This window comes from Plecotus auritus (genome assembly GCF_963455305.1).
Source record: "Plecotus auritus genome assembly, chromosome: 4".
Taxonomy (NCBI): Eukaryota; Metazoa; Chordata; class Mammalia; order Chiroptera; family Vespertilionidae; genus Plecotus; species Plecotus auritus.
The window spans coordinates 177,765,924-177,779,188 of NC_137775.1; the positions used below are offsets into that span (position 1 = coordinate 177,765,924).

The 13,265-nt window shown below is 39.5% G+C and overlaps 1 protein-coding gene across 1 annotated transcript in view; it reads left to right on the forward strand.

Moving 5' to 3' along the window:
- Nucleotides 1-13,265, forward strand: part of DNAH11 (dynein axonemal heavy chain 11) — a 196,777-nt gene that overhangs the window by 70,061 nt on the left and 113,451 nt on the right. Inside the window, exons 33-39 of the mRNA XM_080663816.1 lie at nucleotides 1,014-1,170; nucleotides 1,286-1,431; nucleotides 4,227-4,343; nucleotides 7,050-7,188; nucleotides 10,238-10,330; nucleotides 11,527-11,721; nucleotides 12,784-12,861. Coding sequence (XP_080519942.1) covers nucleotides 1,014-1,170; nucleotides 1,286-1,431; nucleotides 4,227-4,343; nucleotides 7,050-7,188; nucleotides 10,238-10,330; nucleotides 11,527-11,721; nucleotides 12,784-12,861 — 925 coding nt within the window. The remainder of the gene's footprint in view (nucleotides 1-1,013; nucleotides 1,171-1,285; nucleotides 1,432-4,226; nucleotides 4,344-7,049; nucleotides 7,189-10,237; nucleotides 10,331-11,526; nucleotides 11,722-12,783; nucleotides 12,862-13,265) is intronic.

The window sequence follows — 13,265 nt, forward strand, 5'->3', positions numbered from 1 at the left end:
TCACATAGTGAAGGCTGACTTTAGTTAGAAGCACATTTTCATAAGTAACTGTTTCCGTTTGCATAGTACTTTGAATCTTTCAAGGCATTTACCTTTGGCTTTCTTAATTTCTTCTAACAATAAACCTCATTTTATGGAGGAAAAAAGGGAGGTATGTTGATGTCAAAAAATCTTAGTTAAGATTACCTGCTTATTGGCAATGTAGATACTAGTCTCTGGTCTTCTGACCCCCCAGTATATGTCTTTCCACTAGATCTGCTGTCTGTACTGAGAACAAAAATAATTCCTAAATCTCCCAAAAACCCATGTAAGGTACTTGCTATTTGTGGGGTTTTCCTTCTTTTACAAATATTAAATTCTGCCTTTGCATAATTTTTCTCAGTCTAAGAACTGCTGAATCTTTCCTGCAAAAAAAGTGTTATAATCTAAATGTGTATAGCAACATATTTAAACTGAATTCTTAAAATACATTTTAATATAATTTGTCTTTGTATATAGTTCCTTTATACTTTGAAGTAGGTATATATTGTTTGCAGACTACGTATTTATATATATTTACACATCTCAGTGTATTCATGAAGTAGTAGTTTAATGAAGTCAATGTTTAATTCATCAGTCGTCCAATATTTCTATATTTGTTTTATAAACAATAGTTTGAGATGTCGTCTGCCATATTAATAGTATTTTTACCTAGAAATATCACAAAGTCTGTAGCATTAAAAATCAGGTGTTATTTGTATTCAAGTACATAGCTCTTAGGAAATGAGACAAATAAACAGATAAAACAACACATTTTTCTCTATTATCGTTCAACAACCAACCTAAAAAAAATTGAATATGAGATATTATCCTGACTCGTATTATTGCCACAAACAAATCAAAGGGATATCAATATTGTGTGCTACTACCCCATTAGATGTTGACTTCTTCAACTCTAAAGCAAATTGGATTCCCCTCAGTGTTTTGTAGAAATCCCCTGCTAGACTGTAATAAGTGTTTTCTGTTGCTTAAAGGTGTTACATTACCCTAACTCAGTCACTTCGCCTAACCATGAGTGGGGCTCCAGCTGGCCCCGCGGGTACAGGGAAAACCGAAACCACCAAAGACCTTGGACGTGCTCTTGGCATGATGGTTTATGTGTTCAACTGCTCAGAGCAAATGGACTACAAAGTAAGTCAGTTATGCGATGATGTGTTCTAACATTGTTCCTGATTCGAAATGATTTGAAATAATAGCTCCAGTGCCCTCTTTGTTGAATTCTTCATGCCTCGCTCCATCATTTTAGTCCATAGGAAATATCTACAAGGGATTGGTGCAGACGGGAGCTTGGGGCTGCTTCGATGAGTTCAACCGGATTTCTGTGGAAGTTCTGTCCGTGGTAGCCGTACAAGTGAAAATGATACACGATGCCATCAGACACAGGAGAAAGAGGTGAGGGCACAGGGCTTTTGTTCTGTTGTCCCATGTAGTAATGCAGCAAACATGGAGTTATGCAGTGAACTTCACCTTCACAGTCTATGTTGCCTCTCCCTGTCTCGTGAAATGGAGCAAACAAGAGAGGCTAGTTACTTTGGAATAATTATTTAGAATAACCTCCCATATTTTAACTAGTTGTTTTAAAGCATTGAATACAGCAAAGGTAGGTTATTTCAATCACTTAAAAAATAAACACACTCTGGAATGCTACATCCGGGGATCACTTCTCAATCCTGATCTTACTCGGCCTCTGGGCAGCGTCTTACTCGGTCCCTCCCTCTGGGGACACACTTTCTTCATGTGAGTTTCAGGTTACCAGTCTTCCCACCCTCAGGGCTGTTACTTCTCATCAATAAAATGAGGGAAAGTATAGTAGTTACCTGATAGATTACTGTGGTGATTAAATATAAAGTACTTGGATAAATGCTTACTTGGAGTAAGTACCATTGTTAGCTACTTTTTAATACTGTTATTTCATGACCTATTAATTCAGGGTGCCACTGGCCCCAGTCTTTAGACTTCTCTCTCTATATATGCTTCTTCTCTTGGTGATTTCGTCCAGTCACGTGACCTTCAATACCACCTGTATGCTGCTGGCTACCAGCTGCCCAGACCTTGTTTCTCCGACATCTAGACTTACATAGGCAATGCCTGTGTGGGCATCTCAAGACTCCATTTGATGTCTCATAATCCTCTCATCTTTAATATATTCAAAGTAGAAATTCTGGTCTTTCCACCAACACCTGCTTTGTTAGTTGCCCCAGCCCAGTAGATTATAGCCTCATTTTCTTCCAATGACTTGTGCCAAAAACTTCCCAAATATATCCAGAACCTAACCACTTCCCAACACGATGCCACATCCCAAAAGATAAAAGACAACAGGAGTTGATTTGATGGCTTAATTTGAGAAATAATTATAGTACACAGTTGTGGTTTTCGTTGTAACATTTTTGGTATACAGTCAATAATGTAAATCTCATTTATCTGACCTGCCCATTCACCCCCTATTTTTTAGGGTATTTTGCTCAACTAGGAACATTTCAATCTTCCCATCAGGGAAAGATGATCTAGCCCCTTAAACCTGTGAACCTAATGTGAAGTTTCCAGTTATTATCATAATTACAGCTGCTTATTTCCACCTTCTAGAACACCTCCCAGTCCCTCCACCATATGGCTCTGAGATACCAGATTCCTGTGCCTTACTGGCCCCTACTCTAATGCCATGTTAGAGAAGTTAGGTTCTTGCCTCTTTTATTCCCTGATAATTTGATTGAACTTTTAGTTAAATATTATTTGATGTAACCCAGATGTCATTGGAAGCCATCTTTTCTTAAGGAGACTTATATAATTGACCCATGCAAGGATTTCTGAAAACTGCCCCCGTACCTCTTGATAGCCTCCCGTGTCTCCACATCTGCATACATATGAGTTGAACCTGTCCATCTTCATGCTAGCCCATATGGAGATGGCTGGGCTCCTTGTGATTTCATGTGTTTTACTAAGTTCTGTAGACACAGGATTTAAGAGTTGGGATCATGCCTTCCCCACAGAGTCTTCAGCATCTTGCTGGCTCTACCCTCTCAAGGTCCATACCTGTGACTTGTGGTTATTCCTGTGCTGACCATTAGCCACCTCCCTTTCCACAAGAAGCCCTCCTAGGTCCTCTGTCTGATATCCTAGGAATAAAGATTTCTCCCTTCTTACCTTGGCTATCCATAATGTACCTTCTCTTAGTTTTCTAAGTACCTAAGAAACTCAGAGTCCTAAAAATTGTGGCTCTTTTCCCTCTTCATTCTATGTTGTAGGCCTGGCTCCTTAACTACTCTAGTCCTCCCCTTTCTCACAAGAACAGCCTTATACCTTGTCTCATTTACTTCATGTGAAAGTTTCCTTCTACTTATCCTTCAGTTTGACTCTTATGGCGCTTTGCCATTCCATTGGCCTGGCCCTCAGGAGCCTCTGGGCCCTTGCAAATCCTGCTGAAACTCTTTCACTGCTTCTCCAGTGCCTTCAGGTGATGATAGTAGCAATAGCCAGAGCTAACATCTCTTGAGTATGTACCATGTTCTAGGCAGTGTACTCTTAGCCATTTATATCCATAATCTCTTTTAATCCTCATATAATCCAAGGAGGTGTGTGATACTATTATCCCTTTTTAAATTAGATGAGGGAATTGGAACATTCCTAAAATGATAGAGCTGGTCTCTGAATGCTCGCAGTCTGGCTCCAGAGCTAGCTGTCGCTATTCTACCTCTCTGTGTTGTCAATGGGTATTCGTTGAAAAAGGGAAGGGAGAGAGGAAAGGAGGGAAGTATGGAGGGAGGATGAGCAAATAGACAAAATAAAGACTGAGCAAGAAGATCCTTTCTCCTCTTCACACAGGCATCTTCTATCTGTGCAGTATCTCGTTCAAAGAATTGCGGCCCACATTGGAAGGCAAAAATGGCCTCACCTTTTATTGACTGTTAAAGTAGTCAAGTCCTCATTTTTACATTCTAACTTTGTATGGCTATGCTAAAATAGGAGAGCATACTTCCCAGATCTGTGGTTCCTTTGGGGAGATGGAGTGCATTTTTAATAAACATGCTTCAGAGCATATTCAAAATATGTACGCTGATGAATTTTAAAGAAAATTACACAGAATAAACAGCTTCCTAATAATGTTTGCATTTGCCAGTGGTTTGCATTTGTCAATGTGCATTCATATTCAGTGAACACGTTTAATTTCATCAACATTCTTCTTATGGTAGATTTGTATTTCTCGGGGAAGCTATCACACTGAAGCCATCAGTTGGAATATTTATTACCATGAACCCGGGATATGCTGGTCGAGCCGAATTACCGGAAAATCTCAAAGCTCTTTTCAGGCAAGTGTTACGCTTCGCGGTTTAGCATCTGGAGCTCTCATGCCACCTAACGTTGCTGGTTTGCACTGTTCACTGATGTATTTTTATTTGAGACTCTGTGGAAAGCCCCTTGTTCTCTCTTAGGGATCGCTTTATGGAGAGAACTTTCTCCGTGATAAATGAACGCTTTTGAAATATGGAACCAGACTCAAGATCATTCCTTAGAAGTCATGGTACATTTGAACATTTAATACTAGATTTTGTGTAGTGATATTTTTATTATAAACATAATTTTCACAAGTGATAGAATATTTGGAAATACAGAAAAGAATAAAGAAAAAAATTACAGCTTCACTACCCAGAAATAATGATTGTGATATTTTTTTCTACTCTTTTATAATTCGTATTTTATGGAGTTAAGATAGTAGGTTAGACATAATTTTTATTTAGTTCTTAATATTTTGACACAAGCAGTTTATCACAGTATTGAATATGCTTGGAAAGGCCATTCTATGTAGCTCCAAAATAGTCTCTCTCCTGGCTTGTTCACACTTTTCTTAACCACCCCCTTGGCACACAGGGTTCGTGTTTTTCTTTTCTTTTTCAGTTTTGTACGATCCTAAAATAACAGGCTATTCACCTCTCTTCACATAGAGTTGTCCTTATTTCTGATTATCACCCAGAATAGATTGCAACATGTAGAATTACTTGGTGAACGATGATAATGCCTATTGGTGACCTCCTTTCCAAAAATACTTTCCAATAGATACACCTCTTATAGCAGTCTCTCAGAGAGCCTGTGCTACTGCCTTCGAACCAGTTATGTTTAACTCATATTTTAAACCAACTTCATTCAGGTATAATTTCATACAGTAAAATGCTCCAATTTAAGTGTGTAGTTGGCAAAAACACCACCACAATCAAGAAATGGAATATTTCCAACCCCCTGAAGTTCTCTTGTCCCTTTGAAGTTAATCCCCACACCACCGATGAGCTTTCTGTGACTTTAGGTTCAGTCTGTCTTTCCTAGAGTCCATGTAAGTGAAACCATACCGCGTGTACTTATTTGTGTTGTATTCTTTCCTTGAGCATCATGGTTTTGGCGTTCTTCCAAGTTAGAGTGTACCAGTGGTTTGGTCCTTTCTGTTGCTGATTAGTATTCTCCTGTGTGCACGTACTACAATTTATTTACCCAGCCACCACTTGATCGACATTTGGGTTGTTTCTAGCTTGGGACTATTCTGAATAAAGCTGCTGTGAACTTCCTTGTACAATCTGTGTGTGAACATATGTTTTCTTTTAGGCAAAGGTCTGTGCATTGAATTGCTAAGTCACATGGCAAATGTATGTTTAACTTTATCAGAGTTTGCCGATCTGGTTTCCAAGATGGTTGTAACATTTTACATTTGCTCTACATTCTTGTCACAACTTGGTATTGTCAGGACTTGGGGTTTCAGTCAGTCTAATAGGTATGTGGTGGTTTGCCATTGTGGGCTTTGCTTGCATTTCCATGATGGCTAATGATGTACATCTTTTTAAAAAATATATATATATATTTTATTGATTTTCCACAGAGAGGAAGGGAGAGGGAGGGAGAGCTAGAAACATCAATGAGAGAGAAACATCAGCTGCCTTCTCCACAACCCCTACTGGGGATGTGCCCGCAACCAAGGTACATGCCCTTGACCAGTATCGACCTGGGACCCTTGAGTCCGCAGGCCGACGCTCTATCCACTGAGCCAAACTGGCCAGGGCATGATGTAACTGGCCATTCCCTTGCCATCTTTTGTGAAGTGCTGTGTTCTGGGTACAATTTCTTCATTAAATACATTTATTGCAGATGTCTTTCTCTCAATTTGTAGCTTGCATTTTCATTTTCTTAGTGGTGTTCATCAAAGATAGAAGTTTTAAATTCAATGAAATATTTATCAGGCTGTTTTATAATTTTCCTCTCACAGCCAGGAAAGTTTGATTAACCCCAGGTAACAAAAATTTTCAACTATGGGTTCTTCTAGAAGATTTGTTTTGTAGTTTTCATACAGGTTTTCTTTTTTTCTGTTAATGTGCTTAATTCTATTGATTTTTCAAATGCTAAGCAAGTCAATATTAATTCCTGTGATAAACTTCACTTGATCAGGAGATACTATTTTTTTACATATTGATGGATTCGATATGCTACTATTTCGTTAAAGATCTAAAAATCTATGCCATGTTGGATATTGGTCTGTAGTGTCTTTTCTGGTAATATCTTCATCTGGTTTTGGCATCAGAGTAATGGTAACCTCCTGCAATGAGTTGGCTAATGTTCCCGTCTTCTCTATTTGTTATTAAGAGTTTTTATAGGATTGGTATTATTTACCTCTCAAATATCTAATAGACTTAAAATCAGTGACGCCTCCTAGACCTAGATTTTTCTATGTGGGAATCATTTTAGTGATAAATTCAATTTCTTTAATAGATATGGAATTATTCAGATTTTTTATTTCTTCTTGAAGTTATTCCAAGCTTCTGCCATTTTCAGACTGCCATCTTTTTCTATGTATCCAGTAACTAATATTTATTTTTTTTTAGTTGAAGTGAAGGGTCTTGTTAGCTGTGATTGACAGAGGTAATTGTGACCTGCTTGCGAATGGTTAGGATGTTGGTACAAATTAATCACTTGATTTCAGCAGTTTGTACTTAATGCCCTATCACATTTTAAAACGAAATTTCGTATTTGCTTTTCAGACCCTGTGCCATGGTGGCCCCTGACGTTGAGCTGATCTGTGAAATCATGTTAGTCGCTGAAGGTTTCGTGGATGCACGCGCCTTAGCCCGCAAGTTCATTACATTGTACACGCTCTGCAGGGAGCTCCTCTCCAAGCAGGTGAAGAGCCTTGTGTTACTTTTTCTGGGTGTTTACATCCCTGGAAACAGCTTTCGAAACACAGATGCTGCGTAATTTCTCTTTCAAATTAGTTAGACGTTTAGAAGTACGTTCATATTTTCCGTAAAATTTTGAAAATCTGTATTTTATAATTCTTAATGTTTTTTTAATTAAACTTGAGACATTGTAAGTCTCATGTTTAATTTATAGCTAATAAAGCTTTTGTCAGTGAGCTGTGTGATTTTCTTTAAACTTGACCACTGTTATAATTATAAATGGAAGTTGATGATGCCTCCCTTGGTTGGTGAGAATATTATCATCCATGGGAGTCGGGTAAAACGGATTTTCTGGAGAACTCAAGTAATGTTCCATTGACATTTTCTCATTTGCTGGTACTCCTTTATTTGAGAGTAGAACTTGCTTTTTTTTAAAACTTTTGCTCTACAATACCCCAGTCTCTGAAATGGGTCAAACTTAAGTATTTTCTATTCTCTAGTCATCAACTTCTTGCCATTTCGTTGAAGTTGCTGATATGCCACAAAGATTACACGTTTCAGCATCATTATTTTTAACTCAGCTCTTTGACCCCTTTGACTTTGCCCTTTGACCTTTCATTGATTCCTGGTGACATTATTTTGAAGCTGTTCCAGGATAAAGGTATTGGTGAAATTTAGAATCATAGAAATTCATGTTGTCATTTTAATAACTGTTAGTTTACATTCTGGGGGGGGGGGATTATATTAAGTTTAATAATATAGAAAAATGTTTATGCTAATGCTATATGCATATCAAACTATAGATGTAATATATAATTTGCATGTATTTTATATTATACTATGTATTTCATATACATATAAAGTGACTGGAAAATATCTGTGATTTTTAACATTTGTCTCTGGATGCTAAGATTGTAGTATTTTTTATTTTCCTCCTTATTCTTGTTTGTAACATTTTGTTCAGTGAGTCCCTTTTAATTTTATAATGGGAAAAACTCAGAAGAAAAATGTCATTGACCTCAGGAAACATGGAGTTGCAACTATATTCATGTCTCCAGCTTAAAAAATTATCAATTCTAGTAGTGATATTTAAATATTTAGTGAGCATCTACTGTATCCAAGGTAATATGTTTATTTTTGATGGTAATGAAGGGGCGAAGACTCAGAAAAAATGAAACAAACACTCAGATTTATGACTTCAAAGAACTTACACAGGAGACTCAATTTACATGAAATAAAAATTGGAAGACAGTAGAGGGTGAAAAGATGATCATAGTTTCAAGGAAGAAAGGAACCAATGTTTATTGAATAGTTAGCATGTGTCAGCTTTTTAGATCTTTACAAGAGCTTTATGTATTTGGCATTATTTGTTCTATTTTACAGAAGAGGAAATGGAGTAAAGTAACCTGTCCACAGAGTCCACAGCCAACAAGTGGTGGGAGCGAGATTTGAATTTAGTTCTTACTAATCCTTTCTAGGACACCCCCAGCCAATTAGAAGAGGACGATGTTGGGAGGAAAGGCAGAACAGGCAAGGAGAGAGTTTCCCATCTCAGAGAAATGTCGTGGATGAAATGAGGCAGATAAATTGGGCCAGGACAGAATTGCTGAGTTAGGAGCACAGCTCACTGATTATTTTTTAAGCTGGAGGGATGGATCGGAAAAGAACCAGTGGACATATTTTGACCAAAAAAAAAAAACCACAATAACAAACACACATAAGGGCAATGATGAAGATTTTGATAGCAGTTGCTTGCAAGGCTTAAATGTTTAGGACACTCACTAAATCTTTATGTGCATAATTTCTCCTATATCCTCTTCATTAATATTGTTGCTTCAGTGACTTAGCCCCTGCCCCAATCTCCCTGGCCTCCAAACTCTGGTTCTTCCCCGCTCTACCTTCCCTCCTCAAGCCTCAGTCTGCTTCTCCATCAGTAGCCTTCCAATGATTTTTACCAGGGCCCACAGTAAAAAAAATGTTTTTTTAGTTGAGGCGTGGCATACTCACATGTGTACACAGCTGAAACAAAAATTTTCACCAGACACTTCTTGCTGTTGTTATCTGCAGTGCACTCTGATAGTCTTCATTCCGTTCTGTTTTGTTTTATAACTGACAAAATTGACGGACAAGACCCACTAAACTGACTTTGTTCCCCACTAGTGGATTGAAGGGCTTATTCTTATACCTGTTTATATTGTTTCACTGGCCACACAGCACTAACGCATTTTATTTGACAACAACTTGTAAAGTGGGTAGATACTTTCATCTGCCTTTTTAGAGATGGTGACCCTGAGGCTTGGAGGGGGTGAATTTCGCACAAGCACAGCTGAGAGACATGTGAGAAGAGTGTTGCTGCTGTGTGGATTGTAGTGGGGAGGCAGAGAAGGCCGGTTATGGATAATCAGTTCATTCACTTACCTTTACTGAGCACCTGCCCTGTGCAGGGCACCGTGCCAGGACCTAGAAGACAAAAGCGAATAAAATACAGGCTCTGTTCTCCAGAAGCTCAGAGCCTGTGTGAAGAATCTTCCTTGCGGGGGGAACGGGGAAAAGTGCTACTGGTTTATAACTGAATTTTATTGAACACGTTTTGACTGTGTTAAGTGCCACCATGAGGGCTGGCGCGTTGGAGAGATGAAGAGGTAGAATAATGAGGGCAAGCCGAGACCTCGGGCTGGGAGAGAGGGACTAGCAAGGCTGTCTGTACAACTTGGATACGTGCGCCTGAGGATGGAGGTGAAAATGGAAGTGGGTGAGCTCCTGAGTCAGCAGGTCTATTGAGAGAAGAGCAAGGGAGGTGGATGGAGCCTCGGGCAAATGCGGACTCGAAATGCCGTGGGAAGACAAAATTTGCTGACAAAGGCAGAGAATTAGGTGAAAGAAGCTGAAGGGACATGATTTTCATAATTTGAAAGAAGAGGGGGAAATAGTACTTCACGTGATCAAAGCATGTACTCATCTGAACCCTTTCAGCTCTCGGCCTTTACTTCTGGAACAAGAATCTTACCCCCTCGAACAGTTTCTGAGAAAATTTGCCGGTGTTTTGATTTTAGGATCATTATGATTGGGGACTTCGTGCTGTTAAATCTGTCTTGGTTGTCGCTGGCTCCCTGAAACGAGGAGATAAAAATAGACCCGAGGATCAGGTAATGCAATACCAATGTGATTCTGTGAAGTGCGTAGCCAAATGGCTTCATACAATGACAGGGTGTACCTGGGTGGTGGGTCACGCATAGCACGACCTTTGAAAAACATAGCATGTATTTTTAATGGAGGCTATTTCAAGGACTGGCATTTCTGATGTTATAATAAAGATCACAGGTACTCTTGAGTAAAGGATGGGCGTATAGGAAAGAAAATGTGATTGTGTAAGTGCTTTTGAAATGTCAGCTACAAATAATATTTTGGCAGTCATAATCAAATATTTCAGTAATCGCTGTTTGATTTCCTCTGAGGAACATTTAGAAAATCTGATTAATCCCGGGGTATTAATCCTGAAAAAGTCAGTGAAGACATAATCTAATGGGAGAAGGTATGTCCATTTCATAGGATGCAAGATGGACGTGAAGAATGGAGCGGGAAGGTTGATCCCCTGACATCAGGGCAATGCTTCATTGGTTATTCAGAGCTTCTAGGGCATCGTCTCTCCCAGGAAGAAACAATTACAGCCACATGTCCGTTTTTCTGTATTAAATAAGAAGTGAGATCATAGATATACAGCACTCTGTATACCTGCAGTAAATGAGAAGTTGAAAAAGTAGATCTATCCTTTGAGGGTTTTTTTTTTTTTTTTTTAATGTGAAAGGGTATTTATGGTGTGATTTTTCTGCATTCTTTTTTTCAATCTCTCTCTTCTCTCAATCACAGTTCATGATGGGGTCAGGATTTTCTTTATTTGTTCTCTTGTTATGCTATTGTTGTTCAAATGCTTGCCTCTTTCTGTACAAATCATCCCAATGGTCAAGTTAACTGCTTTGAAAATGGAAATCCCTCTTTGGTTTTCAGCCAATACACAACAAAAACCCACACTGAAAATGGCTGAGTTTATTCTTCTGGGGTTCTCTGAGTACTTTGAGGAAAACGATCTGATGAGCCTGATTCATTTATATCCTGGAGTTTGAGGGTTAAGGAGAGAAGGGCCCAGACCCTTTCTCAGAATCAGAGCAGATCACTGGTAGGGATGGAACAGAGCCTCTTGGATGACTGTTGTTGGGGGTTGTCCATGGTATCGGCAGAGCCTTCTCACGTTCTGACGTGACCTTGCAGCAACAACATCGTTAGCTGTTTAGGTGTTGGTTAGACATTGTATTGGCTTCTTAAATATCTCTGTTCTCTCTTCTAGGTCCTCATGAGAGCATTAAGGGACTTCAATATGCCTAAAATAGTGACCGACGACATCCCCGTGTTCTTGGGCCTGGTTGGTGACCTATTTCCAGCCCTGGACGTGCCCCGGAGGAGGGCGCCGCACTTGGAGCAGATGGTCAGGCAGTCCACCCTGGAGCTCCGCCTGCAGCCCGAGGAGAGCTTCATCCTCAAAGTACGGGAGCCTTTGCTTGTCCTGGAGCCCCTGGGATGTGCAGAGCCCCGTGGTTAAGTGACACTGAACCAAGACTTCGATTTACATGTTACACTAACCTCAGTGTGATCTTAACATACACTGTAAGGCATTCTAGTATGGCAGTCTTTACTAAAGTGAACATAGCTAGTTTGTCGTCCGGCCTCTAAGAAGGTGAAAACACAAATATGATTAAGTCTTGTTTTTAAATATAAGCATGCTTTTTTTTTTGTTTATAAAACTACTTGCTCCTTTTTGATGGCATGCATCAAAAATTAATTTTGCTCTTTTCTCTCCAGTTTAGAGAAAATTGGGAGTAAAATCATAAGTACATGTTTTAATGGGGAGATATTTCTATATGTATGACACCCTCTGACTTATTAAAGGCATGTGCATGTGTGTGCTCAAGTTGGGTATAGTGAGTACATGGATGTTACAATATATAGAGTCTCTGTGTTAGATGTTTCAGAGCAGGGGTGGGGAACATCCGACCCGCAGGCCATATAACGCTCCAGAAATCATTTGATCTGGCCCTGCCACGGCATTAGGGGTGAGTTTGACCAAATGTAGCAGGCTAATTTTCAAGTTAATAATTTTGTATGGCCTGTGAATGATGTTATAAATACCCAAATCATTATTTATAAGGTTCCACACCGCTGTTTTAAAGGATATAAGTCATTACTCAGAGGCAGGTGATGATTGGCGGGGCACTGTTTCGTTCAGTATCATGAAGTCACCGAGTTTGTAAGCAGCCCCTGCCATGTCCCAGTCCCCCTGTACTTCCCTCTGCCTGTGTCAGGGATTCACTGAGGAGCGGTGTTCCGATGGAGAAATAATACAATAACTAATAACAATTAATACAAGAATAAACTCTGTTTTGTGTACTCACGGCTGTAAACCTACTTTTGCCCCACCCTGTATAATGTTGTCAGTGGGGACTGGCTTCAATTGTAAGGAAAGAATTGGGTAAAAATGGGTAGTTTTTTGTTGGTTTTTAACCACAAAGTCCTGAAAGGAAACCAGTGATGGCTGTTTGGTCTGCAGGTGGTCCAGCTGGAGGAGCTGTTGGCCGTGCGGCACTCCGTCTTTGTGGTTGGAAATGCGGGCACGGGGAAGAGTAAGGTAGAGTGCACTGCCTGTTAGCTTTCAACCTTGGGAAGAACACTTTTTTTGGGGCGGTGGGGGGAGAGGGAGGACTCTCTTCAGTTCTACTTAGGGGTTCCCTTCAGTGAAGTCCACCATAATTAGAGCTAATCTGAGGCTCTACTATTGTTCTTTGACCAATGGACACTATTTTCCTCTGTATTGGAGACCGGGAGAGTAACAAATAGGACATTACATGAGCTATTTAGCATCTTCTTCATTCATTTATATGTATGGCATTTTATTTTATGCATCTTTCTGCCTGATTTCTTTTATCCAAAGTTAACATGCTGAGAGACTAGAGAGTAAGATACCTGCCTCATGATTGGGTCCAGCGGTCTGTGTTTAAACATCCTCTAAGCCAAGCATGTCAAACTCAAAGG